Source organism: Nematolebias whitei, chromosome 10 (assembly GCF_014905685.2).
Source record: "Nematolebias whitei isolate Nwh7 chromosome 10, NemWhi1, whole genome shotgun sequence".
Classification (NCBI taxonomy): Eukaryota; Metazoa; Chordata; class Actinopteri; order Cyprinodontiformes; family Rivulidae; genus Nematolebias; species Nematolebias whitei.
In genome coordinates this window covers 2,328,238-2,343,306 of record NC_056507.1, presented here as the reverse complement: position 1 = coordinate 2,343,306, position 15,069 = coordinate 2,328,238, and the positions used below count along the sequence as shown (strand labels likewise).

General features: G+C 42.4%; 1 protein-coding gene across 1 annotated transcript in view; it reads left to right on the top strand.

Annotated features, from left to right (window-relative positions):
- Positions 1-15,069, top strand: part of LOC119415374 (paired box protein Pax-6-like) — a 66,795-nt gene that overhangs the window by 8,295 nt on the left and 43,431 nt on the right. The window contains exons 2-5 of the mRNA XM_037682506.1: positions 1,608-1,661; positions 7,893-8,023; positions 9,565-9,780; positions 12,634-12,787. Coding sequence (XP_037538434.1) covers positions 1,608-1,661; positions 7,893-8,023; positions 9,565-9,780; positions 12,634-12,787 — 555 coding nt within the window. The remainder of the gene's footprint in view (positions 1-1,607; positions 1,662-7,892; positions 8,024-9,564; positions 9,781-12,633; positions 12,788-15,069) is intronic.

Here is a 15,069-nt window from a genome sequence, read left to right as displayed (position 1 = left end):
CTTGCTGACTCACTGAACCAGTTCATGCTGACTCACTGAACCAGTTCCTGCTGACTCACGTCCAGTTTTTAAAGATGAACTCAGAAGTTCATTTTTTAAAGAGCTTACAGTTTAACGTCACGTGCACCACAGTGCACGACGGGAGCTCTTCTTCGACTCGCTCTTTTTTTTTGTTCCTCTTTTGTTTGTTTTAACTGCTTTTGCTCCTCCACTGCACACCCACGCTGCCGGTAAGACCGTGACGCACTTTTGGAGTTTGTGTGTCGCTGCCTTGCCATCCTGCCGTCGTGGTTCAGTTCCCGGCCCCCTCCAGCCTCGGGCTCAGCCTCCGGCCTTCATGGCGGACGTCTCCGTGATCCTCCTGCACGGACCGAACTCTATGGAACAGTTCAGTTCTGCAGGGAGACCTGGGATGTTCTGTGTCTGCCGGATCCAGTCCTGGAGGGCAGTCATCCTTCGCTGCGCTAACGGGGCTAACAGAAACTCACTGCTAACATAAGGTGACCAGATTTCTGAACTTAAATCTGGGGACAGTCCCAACTCGGAGACAAACAAGAATGAAAAGTTAATGAAATGTGGCTGCTGCCACAAATGTGACCCTTATGAGTTGGAAGCAACGTGCCAACTTCCATCTTGGTATGCAACTGTATCTAAGCGTAGGGTTACCATCAAAACTTGGGTTGCCATGTCCAAATCCAAGATGGCCACCACCATACATGTATGTGTCCCTGTGCGTGTGTAAACTGGCCACCCCAATTATTTTAGGAAACCACGACTTCTAGTTTTTATATTGCTCAAACAAATAGTTTCCTCAAATGAGTCGGGTGGCTGAAGATTCGTCTATGGGGTCAAGGCCACCAGTGGCCACCCCCTGGCTCCTCCATGCACGTGGTGGTGGATAAAATGGCTCCCTCCACCCACCAGGATCCGTCACTGTGTTGCCTCAAACAAGCAAATGAAAATAAAAACACCTTCCTCTGCTCTCCTCCACAGTGTCCCTCGTCCCCACTTGAAGATCAAAAACATTTAGGTTTACTTTCATTCACTGCTCAGTTCCTGTCCAGAAAAACACTCGTCTCAAAAACTACAAACGCTCAGCACGAGTGAGACACGAATCACTGAACAGATCTGAACGAAACTTCTTCAACTTGTTTGGAGTCATCGTTAACTGATCGTGAACACTGATCTAAACTTCAAGTGGTAGTAGCTGAGAGTCGTCAGACGCAGATCCTCTGTGGAATGCTAATCATTTTAGAGCTATTGAAACTTGTTTCAGTCGTCTAATTGTTGTTTTCATGTTTCGTGTTTGTTCAACTCTTTGCAGTTTCCTGCCAGGCAGGCACAGACACAAGCAAAAACATGATCGCCCGCCGTTACCTTTACTAAGAACTGAAAACTCCCCGAGTGGCCTTCAGAAATACTGCGGAGCTTTACGAAATATTAAAAACAAAAACTTTACGAACCCACGTGTGACAGTTTGTAGAAGTGCAGATGAATTCTCCACAGCTGTTGTCAGAACCACCGCAGCTTAACGAAGGTTTGATGTCGTGTCGTAAAAGAAGCTGCGTTTGTTCGGCTGCTTGTGTTGAACTGTGTTGTTTCAACAGATTACAGGAGTCAGAGCAGCTGGGAGACGGGCGTGGCCTCCATCACACAGAACAGTGAGTTTTACCTTATTCTCTCACCCATCCATCCATCCATCCATCATCCATCCATCCATCCATCCATCCATCCATCATCCATCCATCCATCCATCATCTTTTACCTGCTTCTTCCTTTGTGGGTCACTGGTGCCCATGTCCAGCAGTCACAGTGTGAGAGGTGGTTGGACACCCATGACAGGTCTCCAGTCCATCACAGGGACACATAGAGACAAACAACCATTCACTCTCTCTCACTCACACCTAGAGACAATTTAGAGTTACCATCAGCCTAACATGCATGTTTTTGGTCTGTGGGAGGAAACTGGAGTACCAGGAGAAAACCCACGCAGCACGGAGAGAACATGCAAACTCCACCCAGTAAGACCCCCAGCTGGGATTTGGACTGGCGACCTGCTCGCTGAGAGGCAGCAGCTCCACCAACTGAGCCTCTGTGACTAAACCCAGAAAAATCCTGGGAAACTTCAACGTGAACGCTTGCTGCCGAATAATTTTTGTTGACAGAAGCTGAAAACTTTTGATCTCTTAATATGAGCTGAACCTGAACAGCTGACATTTGCTCAAAGCAGGAAAATAAATCAGATCATAAGCTGAAGAAAAAGAGCACAAAAAGCAGAAATTAGCAAAATAAACAAAAATATTAAATACATCTTTTGGCTGCTCCGCTCTAATTCACTGGCGACCCCTTGGGCCACAACAGTTGTCCAGCGACATTTGGCAATTGTTTTTATCCCAGATGTCCTTCCTGACACAACCACGGACCACCGAGCTACCACAGCCTCTGTGGAGCAGAGAGCTGCCATCGAGGGCCCACAGTGGGGCAGATAAGGGTGGAGGCAGGTGTGGGTGGTTCGCCTTTCCCACCCACATTTTGATGTTGTTGGTCCAAGGAATTGAACCATCAACCTAACGATCACAGGCCCACCTTCTCTAACCTCTGCAATAAATAAATAAGAAGCATAAAATACATAGATGTATTTTTGAAAAAGCTGAAGAACAGCTGAAATTAGCTAAAAAAAAACAACATGCTGAAATGTAGCTGAAACGAAAGAAGAAGCCTAAATTAGCAGAAGAAAGCAGAAAAAAACATACTTGCTGAATTGGGTTTAAATAGGCAAAAATGAGCACAAAAATTAAGAAATTAGCTAAAAAAAATACTGAAATTAACAAAAAATAGCTGAAAAGGCAGAAAGAAGCTTAAACTACCTGAAAGAACTGAAATTAAATGAGCTGAAATGAGCTAAAGAAATGTGGAATTAGCTTAAAAAGCTAAAATTAACAGAAAAAGAACTAAATGGTAGCTGAAAAAGCAGAAAGGAGCATAATAAGCTGAAATTAGCATAAATAAGTTCATTAGGATGAAAGTAGCAGAAATTACCAAAAAAAAAACTTGAATTTAATTGAAAACAGATGAAATTAGCTAAAAGTGCTAAAAACGTAGCTGAAAATGTAGAACAAGCTCAAATTAGCAGAAGAAAGCAAAAAGAAGACTTGTTCCTAATTAGACTGAAAGAAGCAGAAATGAGCACAAAAAGGTGGAAATTATCTGAAAAAGCTGAAATTAGTAAAAAAAAAAATTAAAAATCTGAAAAGTAGTTAAAATGCAGAAAGAAACTTAAATTACCAGAAGGAAGTGGAGAGAGCACATTTTTGCTGAATTAGGCTGAAAATCATTGAGATGAGTGCAAAAAAGGTGGAATTAGCTGAAATGCTAAAATTAGCGTAAAGACAGCTAAATAGTAGCTGAAATGATTGAAACTTGCAGAAATAAGTTGAAAGCAGCAGAACAAGCTGAAATTAACAGAAAGAAGAAGCACAAAAATGTTGTAGTTAGAAAGAATCTAAACGGAACACTAAACAGCTGAAGTAATAGATGAAATTAGCTGAAAGTGGCTGAAGAAAATGCTTAAATTTGCAGAAGCAAACTGAAAGACGCTGAAGCAGAACAAAACGTGAAAGGAGCAGTAAAAGGTTGTAAACAGATCTAAAGATGTGACGGATGGAAAATGAGATCGATTCATTTTCTATGAGGAAAAAATGGCAGAAAAGGCTAAATATTTCAAACAGCTAAAGTTGCATCAATACCAGAAGTCAGAGCAGGATTGTCCTGAAAGAGCTGAACGCTTTGATGCCATTTGTTGAAATACCAACAAAAAAAATTGTAGAACAAGAAAGATGCTGAAAAATGAAGATAAGAAATATGGATCACCAGCGTGAAAGCTTCATAAACATCCAGACAATAAAAGCAAACATTAGAAATGTTTTGTTTGTTGCAGTTTGTGGGAAACACCTGCTGCTGCTGCTGCGAAGAGCCTGGGCAGCTGAATGTCTGCATGAGTTGATTTCAAAGGCGAGCTGCCGGCTTTTCCCAGGGGACGTGTTCTGTGTGTGTTCCTCGGTGTTTGCATGTCGCAGAGGGACGGAGACAAATTGACTCCATATGTCTGGCTTTTAATTGTGTGTCAGCAGAAGGAAGCCTGGCTGTGTTCCTCACAGAACCGACAGTCATTAACATTTCTGCAGTGGAAACAACTGAGCCCACAACACAACCAGCGTGAAGGAGAGGCAGGAATAATGTCGTCACGTTCAGACTCAGCAGGAGCTGCTACAGAGGAAAACACCAGTTTTATAGTTGAATGACGCAGGGGGACCTGGGTCCAGACACAACTTCTTTTGGGTTTGGATCTGGACCTCGGTCCGCCATGTGGGGACCCCTGATTTGAATGAACGAACTTTGAATTGTTTAATTACTGAATAAATGTCAAAGAAGTTAAAAATTAGCAGAGTCACAACATTTCTGAGCTTGATACATTTGATTTGGCTCCAGATTATTGTTGACCTCTACCAAAATGGTACATTTGCAGTTTTTGGTCAGTTTGTACCTTTTGGGGAATGAAAGGAAGCTGTCTGTCACTAATCACTACGTACCCTCCTCCTCCATCATGATACTCATCTCCATTAACGTTGCACTCACCTCCACCCTCATTTTACTTTTGTCGACCCGGTACTTTCTACTGTGTATTATATGTTTTCCACTTAGCTTCAAATTTAAATCTGAGCCATTTTCCCTAGACTGAGCCCTCGACGAAAAGCAAACTGATATTTTTTTACATCCAAGTCAAGACGACTTTTCAAACCATGCCGCAATACACTCTAAATCACATCACAGCTGTGCTCACACTAATATGATATTTTTATGATAAATTTACACAGTTGAATGATCAGCACACATCCAAAATAATCTGCACCAGGACACAAATCAGGTCAATCATTTATATAGAAACTAAAAAGAAGAGGACCAAGAACTGAGCCTAGTGGTACACCTGCATTCTATTTAAGAAAGGATAATTTCTCCCCACCAGTGATAAAACACACTCTTAATTTGAAGGATGTGATTTAAACCACAGTAAACTTCTCTGGGAAAGACACAAATTGATAGTTTTTGATTTGGAATACTATGGTTGGATGTGTCAAGCGGGGCGGCAGTGCAGTGATTAGAGCTGCCACCTCTATGCAAGAAAGTAGCAGGATCACCTCCCAGTCTGGAAACTTTCTGGGTGGAGTTTTCATGTTCGCTCAGTTCACACATGGGTTTTCTCTGGGAACTGCGGTTTCTCCCAGAAACCAGTTGTGTTAGACTGGTTGGTAATTGTAAATTGTCTCAAGGTGTGCACGAGAGTGTAAATGTTTGTTCGTCTCTTTGCGTCTCTGCTTCGTCCTATAAAAGGATTAAAAAAAAAAGTTTTTAAATGTTTTATAAGTTACAGAGCCACAATATTTTCAATATATTTGAAGGCAGAACTTTAACTAAATGTACTACATGTATATACGTATTCGTTCATACCCATCTGCTCACAACGGACTCATGTTCGGGCTGCTGTTGTTACGCCGTGTTGCTTTGCATTAATAGTGTTTAGCGTATATCTTAGTTTATATCTTAGATCCTTTTTACTGGTTCTTTTTACACTTTATATTTTTGGTATTGTCAGCTGTAACTGGAACCCTGAGTACATAATTTAATACCACCTCATGTACCACATGTGGTGAGAAAGAAAGTTGACGTGAACTTAAACCTACTTTTCAGTTACTGGTGGTCTGCATATTTCCACCTTCCAAACATCAACCGTCTCCGTCCATCCCTCTCCCCGCACTCTGCTTCCATCCTGGTCCATAGTTTGGTCACGTCTCGAATTGATTCCTTCAACTCTCTCCTATTTGGTCTGACGCACAAATTACTCCGTTCAAATGGTTCAAAATTCAGCTGCCTGCATCGTTACCAAAACCCCCTCATTTCACCACATCGCCCCAGTTTTACAGCAACTTCACTTTCAGAATTCAATTTAAAATCCTGTTGTACTCATCAAGGCCTTCCACAACCTCGCCCCTCCCTATCAGACCCATCTCCTGCACATGATCACCCATTCACGCTCCCTTCGTTCTTCCTCTTCCATCCACCTCAACGTGCCTCTCGTCCTCCTCAGCACCGTGGGACACAGAGCCTTTACTCACTCATGTCTTTCCATTTTCATCAATCAAAAGACAGCCTCCATCTGATGAATTTGTGAGGAATCAGTGAGGTGCATGGCTCAGAAGAAAAAACAATCAAATTACTAGAGTTCTAATTACTAGAGGGGTTACCTGTCAGACCAAGCACAGTAATGCCTGACAATCTGCTGTGAACACATTCACGTGCACCTTATTTCTATAACAGCACAGTCAAGTGAAAAACCGGCATGTGGTCCCATTTAATTATTTACTCTGTGTGTGTGTGTGTGTGGGGGGGGGGGGTGCATGTGCATGCATGTGTGTGTTTAGACTGCTTGCATGATTTACTAATGCCCTGTTGAAGGTTTATAAAATTGCAATATGCTTTCTCATCCGTTAAAAAAACAGAGAATTGATTGAGTGAAAATCTCTGCTTAACCTCCAGTGTTGCATCATATTCGGGTCGTGTTGCATCATCTTCAGATTGCGTTGCATCATATTCGGGTCGTGTTGCATCATCTTCAGATTGCGTTGCATCATATTCGGGTTGTGTTAAAACTCTGCAGATCTGGATTGTGTTGAGCTCACAGAACTTTATAAGCTTCACACAAACTTGTAAAAGTGACGCTCAGCACCTCGATTATTTCTATATTCTTTGGTCAGCATCTAGCAATCGACATTTTGATCTTCTTTCATCGTTAAGTGTAGAACCACTAGACTGAGGAACAGCTTCTACCCTGAAGCTGTTAGACTCATGAATCCCTATCCAGGATAATCACTGTAAGAAAAAACTGTAATGCCACTTTAATTGGTGATGTATGACGTATCCATGCTGCTGCTGATCTCATGCTGCTGCTGATATTATGCTGCTGCTGATCTTATGCTGCTGCTGATCTCATGCTGCTGCTGATCTTATACTGCTGCTGATCTCATGCTGCTGATGATCTCATGCTGCTGATTATCTATTTTTGCTGATGATCTCATGCTGTTGATGATCTTATGCTGCTGCTGATCTCATGCTGCTGATTATCTATTTTTGCTGCTGATCTCATTCTGCTGTATTCCTTCATACCTATCTGCTCATCACGGACTCGTGTTCGGGCTGCTGTTGTTACACCTCACTGTTTTACATTATTAGTGTTGAGTGAATAACTTAATTTATTATTCAACTAAATTGCTCATGGGGCCACAGTTACTGAAAGTCATGAGTTCAGGGGTCACACATTCAGCAGTTATTGTCATTAATTAAGTTTGTTTTACAGTTTATAATTTAGTTTTATTTAAAACGAATCCATTGATGGACCTGAGTTCATCCATGGGCCTGATTTGGCCCCCGGGCCATCACTTGACCAGCCCTGTCTTAGATCCTTATTTACTGTTTCTTTTTATACTTATATTTTGCTATTTTCGGGTGTAACTGGGACCCTGTGTACATAATTTTGTTCCACGTCATGTACCATATGTGTTGGAAATGACATTAAAGTTGACTTGAAACTGTTCATTCATAATGTAAGTCTGGTCAATTGTTCTTAAAAATATTACAATAAGATGTAATGTTTTTGTTTTGTCATTGACACTTTGTCTTGTCTTTCCTCTGCACCATGCTTCCTTTATTATACTTCATTCTTCATATTTTGAAAATGTTCTGTCTTTCTCTTAGACTATTGTTAAGTATTTTTTCCCTCCTCTGCTATTGCGTGCGTGTGTGTGTGTGCATGTGCATGTGTGTGTGTTGTGTGAGTTTAGATCATAGTGGAGTAAACCAGCTTGGAGGTGTGTTTGTGAACGGGAGGCCCTTACCTGATTCTACCAGGCAGAAGATCGTGGAGCTCGCCCACAGTGGAGCTCGGCCCTGTGACATCTCCAGAATCCTGCAGGTACGTTGAGCTGCTGACAGAAGTGGCATCATAACTGCTCACTGCTGAAAGCCAAAGGTGGGCAATAATATTGTTGCCCGTGTCTGTGTGCACGTTTGTTTGTATGCAACCAAAATATCCTATAAACCAATAAACAAGTTTTATTGAAACTTAAAGAAAAAAAACCTTGAATCTGAATCCATACATTAACTTTTGGAGCCAAACTGATTGGAGAAGGTCATCACAGCTAATTAGTCTTTACACACAGAAGTAATGTCGTGGTTCAAGGTTTGGGATGTGACTCATTATCAGCACCTCCAAATCTGAGCCCATGGTCCTCAGAGGGTGGGTTGTTCTCTTCAGGTCGAGGGTGAGGTTCTGCCTCACGTGGAGGAGTTCAAGTATCTCTGGGTTTTGTTCATGAGTGAAGAATGGAGCGTGAGTTTGACCGATGGATTGGTGCAGCGTCTGCAGTATTGTGGACTCTGTACCGGTCCGTTGTGGTGAAGAGGGAGCTGAGCTGTAAGACAAAGCTCTCTGTTTATTGGTCAGTCTACGTTCCTCCCCTCACCTCTGGTCATGAACTCTGGTAGTGACTGAAAGAATGAGATTGTGGATCCAGGAGGTTGACATGAGTTTCCTCTGCAGGGTAGCTGGACTCTCCCTCAGAGACAGGGTGAGAAGTTCAGTTATCAGGAGAGACTCAGAGTAGAACCGCTGCTCCTCCACATCCAGAGGAGACAGTTGAGGTGGTTCAGGCATCTGGTAAGGATGCTCCCTGGGAGCCTCCCTAGGGAGGTGCTTCAGGCATGTCCAACTGGGAGAAGACCCCAGGGAAGATAGAGGACACGCTGAAGAGACTACATCTCTCTGTTGTCCTGGGAACACCTTGGAGTCCTCCCAGAAGAGCTGGAAGAGGCTGTGGAGAGAGATGTCTGGACCTCCCTGCTCAAGATGCTGCCCCAAGACCTGAGTCCATAAGGTTTCTTCCTCACGAGGGAGTTTTTCTTTCCACTGTCGCCTTCATGCTTGTTCAAGATGAGAGTTCTGTGATGGAGTTAAACTCAAAGCTGCTCCTCAGATAAATAATGTTCAATTATTATTTTTAAATATGAACATTTGTGTTCAGTGCCCTGAGACGACTTCTGTTGTGACTTGGCGCTTTATAAATAAATTGAACTGAACAAGCGATGATGGACAGACAGACGGTCGGTCGGTTGGTCAGTCGACCTTGAACCTTAGATCAAGGTTTGATCAAAACATCTACAACTTCCTCATTTCTCAACATCAGATGATCTTTTTCTAATGTTCTGGCTTCAGCACCCGGCACCTGAACTGAATTCAACTGGGAAAGACACTGAATGAGTGCAGTACAACATGCTGCACTTTACGAAACACTTTGTACAACTTTAACGTTAAAACAGTGAATACAAGTTGAAACCAGTCAGGCCTCCCAGTTTTTCCAGTCATTGATTAGGATAAATGATTGCATCTAGAAAATCACGACTATAATGGTTCACTACTTAAAGCTAGGTGCTGTTGTTTTTCTTGTTTTTGTCCAGGTTTCAAATGGCTGTGTGAGTAAGATCTTGGGTCGATATTATGAGACGGGTTCAATCCGCCCTCGAGCCATAGGAGGAAGTAAACCCAGGGTGGCGACTCCAGATGTGGTGGGGAAGATTGCTCAGTACAAGAGAGAGTGCCCGTCCATTTTTGCCTGGGAGATCAGGGATCGGCTACTGGCAGAGGGAGTCTGCACCAACGACAACATCCCCAGTGTAAGACACTTGTGTTGTTTCAGACAAGCCACGTAAGTGAAAGGTCGATCTGTAACTGAGATTATTTTTAAAAAGTGAACTTTTAAAATGAGTTTGCGGCTCGCCAGCGGTCTGTTGGCGTGGGAAAAAAGAGATTCCCAAAACAACCAGGTGTAAACGTCATCAGATTTAATACACAACTTTGGAGAACAGCCAAGGGAGGCACAGACCTGTTGCTTCTCAGAAAGAAGGTCGCTGGTTCAAATCCCATCTGGGGACCTTTTTGCATGGCGTTTGCATGTTCTCTCTGTGTTGCGTGAGTTTTCTCCGCGTACTCCAGTTTCCTCCCACAGACCAAAAATATGCATGTTAGACTGACTGGTAACTTTAAATTGTCCCTAGGTGAGAGAGAGAGTGAATGGTTGGTTGTCTCGTTTGTCTCTATGTGTCCCTGTGATGGACTGGAGACCTGTCCAGGGTGTCCCTGTGATGGACTGGAGACCTGTCCAGGGTGTCCCTGTGATGGACTGGAGACCTGTCCACGGTGTCCCTGTGATGGACTGGAGACCTGTCCAGGATGTCCCTGTGATGGACTGGAGACCTGTCCAGGGTGTCCCTCGCCTCTCACACAGAGAACAGTCAGAATTAACAGAAGATCAGTGCATTTACAAGTCCACACTTATGAAAGCCTTCACCTGTCTGAGGCTCTGACCCGTTCTGACTTCCTGAACAGAATAAATCAGTTTAGTGGACCTTCCAGCCCCCCCCCCCCCCCCCCCCCATGTCCGTCTGTTCTCAGAACTCAGCTGCAGTCAGGAGGGGGAGGAATCTGGGAGTCAGCAGCTCTCAAGCCTCTCTGAGGTTATGTCATTGTGATCGTATCGATCAGCTTGAGGATAATAAAAAGGATCTCTTGCTGTCCCGTCACTGACTGGACTACGTGGAACAGGTTGACATCGTTCACAATCACAGTACAGAAGAAGTGAACGTTATGGAGCACGATGAGAGCAAATATTACGCATTCCCTCGACACTGTCAATAGATTTCAGACAGGAAAGAGAGATAAAGTTCATAAATGTGTGAGATCTACTGGATGTGTACCACACAAGCTTCTCAAAGTGCCGTGTAGAACAATAAATCCTGAAATGTACCACAAATCAGTGAAGACACGTGAACAGTCGGGCAGTGCTTCCTTGTGTTTGGTACGTCTTGCAGCAGCGTTCTGGACAAACTGGAGACGATGGAGCAGATGTTAAAAATGTTGTTAAAGTTGTATTTTCAAACGCTTCGTCACGAACTTCTGTTTGGAGTAAGAACATTTTAAGGAGCCCCGGGCCTAGCAGCGCTACAACAAAGTGAATCAAATTGAACCGTTTTACGGAAAAATGTATGAAAAGAAAGAAAACGCTGGACTGCATGGTTTGCTTAAATTTGCTCTTTGCCTTTATGTTTTGTTTCTAGATTGCTATTTTGAGCACATTTATTAATTAATTTATTGATTGATTGATTTATTGCTTGATTTACATTTAAAGAAGAAACAAATAGGAACTGCAGACAACTCCACCAGCCTCTGATGCACATTTTCAGAGCCTCAACAGTAAAAGCTGAGGGTTGTGGAGGATCAGCGGTCAGTGCTGGTCTCGTGAGGCTGAGGGTTAGAGTCCAGGTTGCATCAGGGAGGTGTAAAATAACTAAAAGAGTGTTTAGGTGTGTTTGCTCGTTGTGATGGCCCCAGTAGACGGGAGGCCCTACAAAGAATTGATCTGTAAACAGAAACCCAACAAACATTAAGAAATAAAGGAGCTGTCAAATATATTAATGTTAGGGACTTCATGTTTTCCATTTCACTGCTGCTGATTTTGAAAATGTTTCCAAAATGTAACCACTATCATTTTGTATTTATTATGTTTTTATTTTTATACACTATCATCTGTGCATTTCCAGTGACCCACACAAAACGACTTAGAGACAAAATACTGTTGTTTAAAAAAAAGTCATATTTGTGATAAAATGCTAATATATATTTTTTATAAAAGGAGAACAGAACAGAAACAGAACATTCCTCTTTACTTTAAGATGTTCGTGTTCTTCAGCAGCAGCATCCAACACAAAACATGATTTTTTTTTATTCTTCACGGACACTTTGGGCCATTAGAAGATTTAATATGAGCTGGTTGACGTTTGTTTAAGGTTTAATTTGACCCTTTCAGGTGTTTCAGTATTACATTCAGCTGTTTGGGGCTTTGAGATGCTTCAGAGCAGCTTCAAACGGCTTTCCTTCTCATTTTTATGGAGGTTAAATAGTTTAAAATGTCTCATAATATTTAATAATAATAATTAGTATTGTTATTATTATTGTCATCATTATTATTATTGATATTATTATTATTGTTGTCGTTATTGTTAATATTATTATGATTATTATAACTGTTGTTGTGTCCTCATTATTATTATAATTATTACTATTATTATTATTATTATTATTATTATTATTATTACCATTATTATCGTTATTATTATTGTTGTTGCTGTTTTTTTTTGTTTTTTTTTGTTATTGTTGTTGCTGTTAATGTTATTACTTTTATTATGAATTATTTGTTTTAACAATAAGTTTATCGTGCTTTAAGATTATTTTTCAATTCAACTGTTTGTGTGAGACTCTTATTGTGAAGGTCTAAAGGAAGTTCCTCTGTTATGACACTGCTGCAGGAGTAGACTGTACTTCTGACTGGTTCAAGACGAGGTCTTTAGTTTCCAAACTTATAAAAAAAAACCCACCCACCTCTTCTTTTTTCCTCTCCTGAGTCATTGTATACTGCCAGTATGTGTGACTCCTATGTAAGGCTTCTCTTGTGCTTTTCTCTTTATTCCCAGGTGTCTTCAATAAACAGAGTACTCAGAAATTTGGCCACTGACAAGCAGCAGATAGGATCTGAAGAAATGTTTGACAAACTCAAGCTGCTCAATGTGCAAACCACATGGGGAGGACGATCGGGGTGGTATACCAGGACTACGATCTCCAGCAGTGGTATGATGTTTATTCTTATAAATATATTCAGTGACAACACTACCCATTTTAAAAAACAAACAAACAAACAAACACTCAGCATACCAAATCATTTAATGAAACTAGACTTTTAAGTAATATAAAAAGAAAAAGTGTAGTTTTCTCAAATGATAACACTGGTTAGTTAAAATATACTTATGGTGGTAGCCATCTTGGGTTCTGACGTGGCAACCCAGTTTTCAGTAGCGACCTTTCTTATGCCTAGATGCAGCCACACACCAAAATGGAAGTCTTTACCTCCCTTTTGTTGGAAGTTATCACAAGATGTACAGACAAATGGACGGGTTGCTGGAGGGTTTTTCCAATACCCCTTTTGGCTTAGTGATGGGGCAATGTAGCTATAATGATACTGTTTAGACTGGCAACAAGTTACTGTATTTACATCATGTAATACAACAAGATTCCATCCATCCATCCATCCATCCATCCATCCATCCATCCATACATACATCTATCCATCCATCCATCCATCCATCCATCCATCCATCCATCACCTTCTGCTTATACTGAAGTCAGGTCTCAGGGGCAGCAGCTTGAGCAGGGAGGTCCAGACATCTCTCTCCACAGCCTCTTCCAGCTCTTCTGGGAGGACTCCAAGAAGTTCCCAGACCAACTGAGAGACAGAGTCTCTTCAGTGTGTCCCGGGTCTTTCCCGGTGTCTCCTTCCAGTCGGACATGCCCAAAGCACCTCCCTAGGGAGGCGCCCAGGAAGCATCCTTACCAGATGAACCATTTCAACTGGCTCCTCTGGATGTGGAGGAGCAGTGGTTCTACTCTGAGTCTCTCCTGATAACTGAACTTCTCCCCTGTCTCTAAGGGAGAGTCCAGCTCCTGCAGAGGAAACTCATTTCAACCTCCTGTATCCACGATCTCATTCTTTCAGTCTCTACCCAGAGTTCATGACCAGAGGTGAGGGGAGGAACGTAGATGGACCGGTAAACAGAGAGCTTTGCCTTACAGCTCAGCTCCCTCTTCACCCCATCGAACTGGTACAGAGTCCACAATACTGCGGATGCTGCACCAATCCATCTGTCAGTCTCATGCTCCATTCTTCCCTTCACTCATAAACAAAACCTGAGATGTTTGAACTCCTCCACTTGAGGCAGAACCTCACCCTCGATCCAAAGAGAGCAATCCACCCTTTTATGACTGAGGACCATAGCCTCAGACTTGGAGGTGCTGATTCTCATCCCAGCTGCCTCACACTCGGCTGCAAACCATTCTAGTGAGAGCTGAAGATCACGGCATGATTACACCAACAGGACCACATCATCTGCAAAAAGCACAGATGGAATCCTGAGGCCACCGAACTGGACCCCCTCCACTGAACCCCTCATTGCCTCCGATGTGTGTCCCATCTGTGTTTGAATGTGATCTAAAGGTCTGATTAGTCTCATTAGAATGATTTGTTCAATTAGCTTTGTACAGATCTAGTATAGAGCTGTATGAATGTGTAAATGAGGCACAGATTGTTGTAAAGAGCTTTGAGTGTCTTGATAAAAATAGAAAGGAGCTGTATAAGTACAGTCCATTTACCATTTAAATTGTCCCTAATTGAGAGTGAGAGAGTGAATGGTTGTCTTGTTTGTCTCTCTGTGTCCCTGTGATGGACTGGAGACCTGTCCAGGTGTCCCTGTGATGGACTGGAGACCTGTCCAGGGTGCTTCTCTCACAGTGATAGCTGGATATGGGCAATGGTGACTCCCGTGACCCAAAAAGGAAGAAGCGGTAAAGATAATGGATGGATGGATGGATGGATGGATGGATGGATGGATGGATGGATGGATGGATGGATGGATGGATGGATGGATGGATGGATGGATGGATGGATGGATGGATGGATGGATGGATGGATGGATGGCTGCCATCCATACAACCCCAGTATAACAGTTGTGGAAACATTTAGGAGGTATGACGACCTTTCCAAGGCATTGCACAAACATTTTACAAATCTGAGGGAGCAAATGTTCTCCACTGCTGTTTTTATTGCAACATCTGATTCGTGCTGGGATTCATGTGTTTGACACAATTTAGTGATTTGCTTTGCTGTTGTTTTATTACGTGTGATTTTTAAAATAGTGCCTCTTCTGTTTAAATGTTAGGACTACAATGAATGTAAGGGGGGAGAAGTGCAGTATGTGCTTGCAAAAAGAAATATCCATTTAAAAAAAGATTTGCAGTGTATCCTGATGCATACTCAATAATCCAGGTTGCACAGTGTGTCCTGATGCATGCTCAATAAT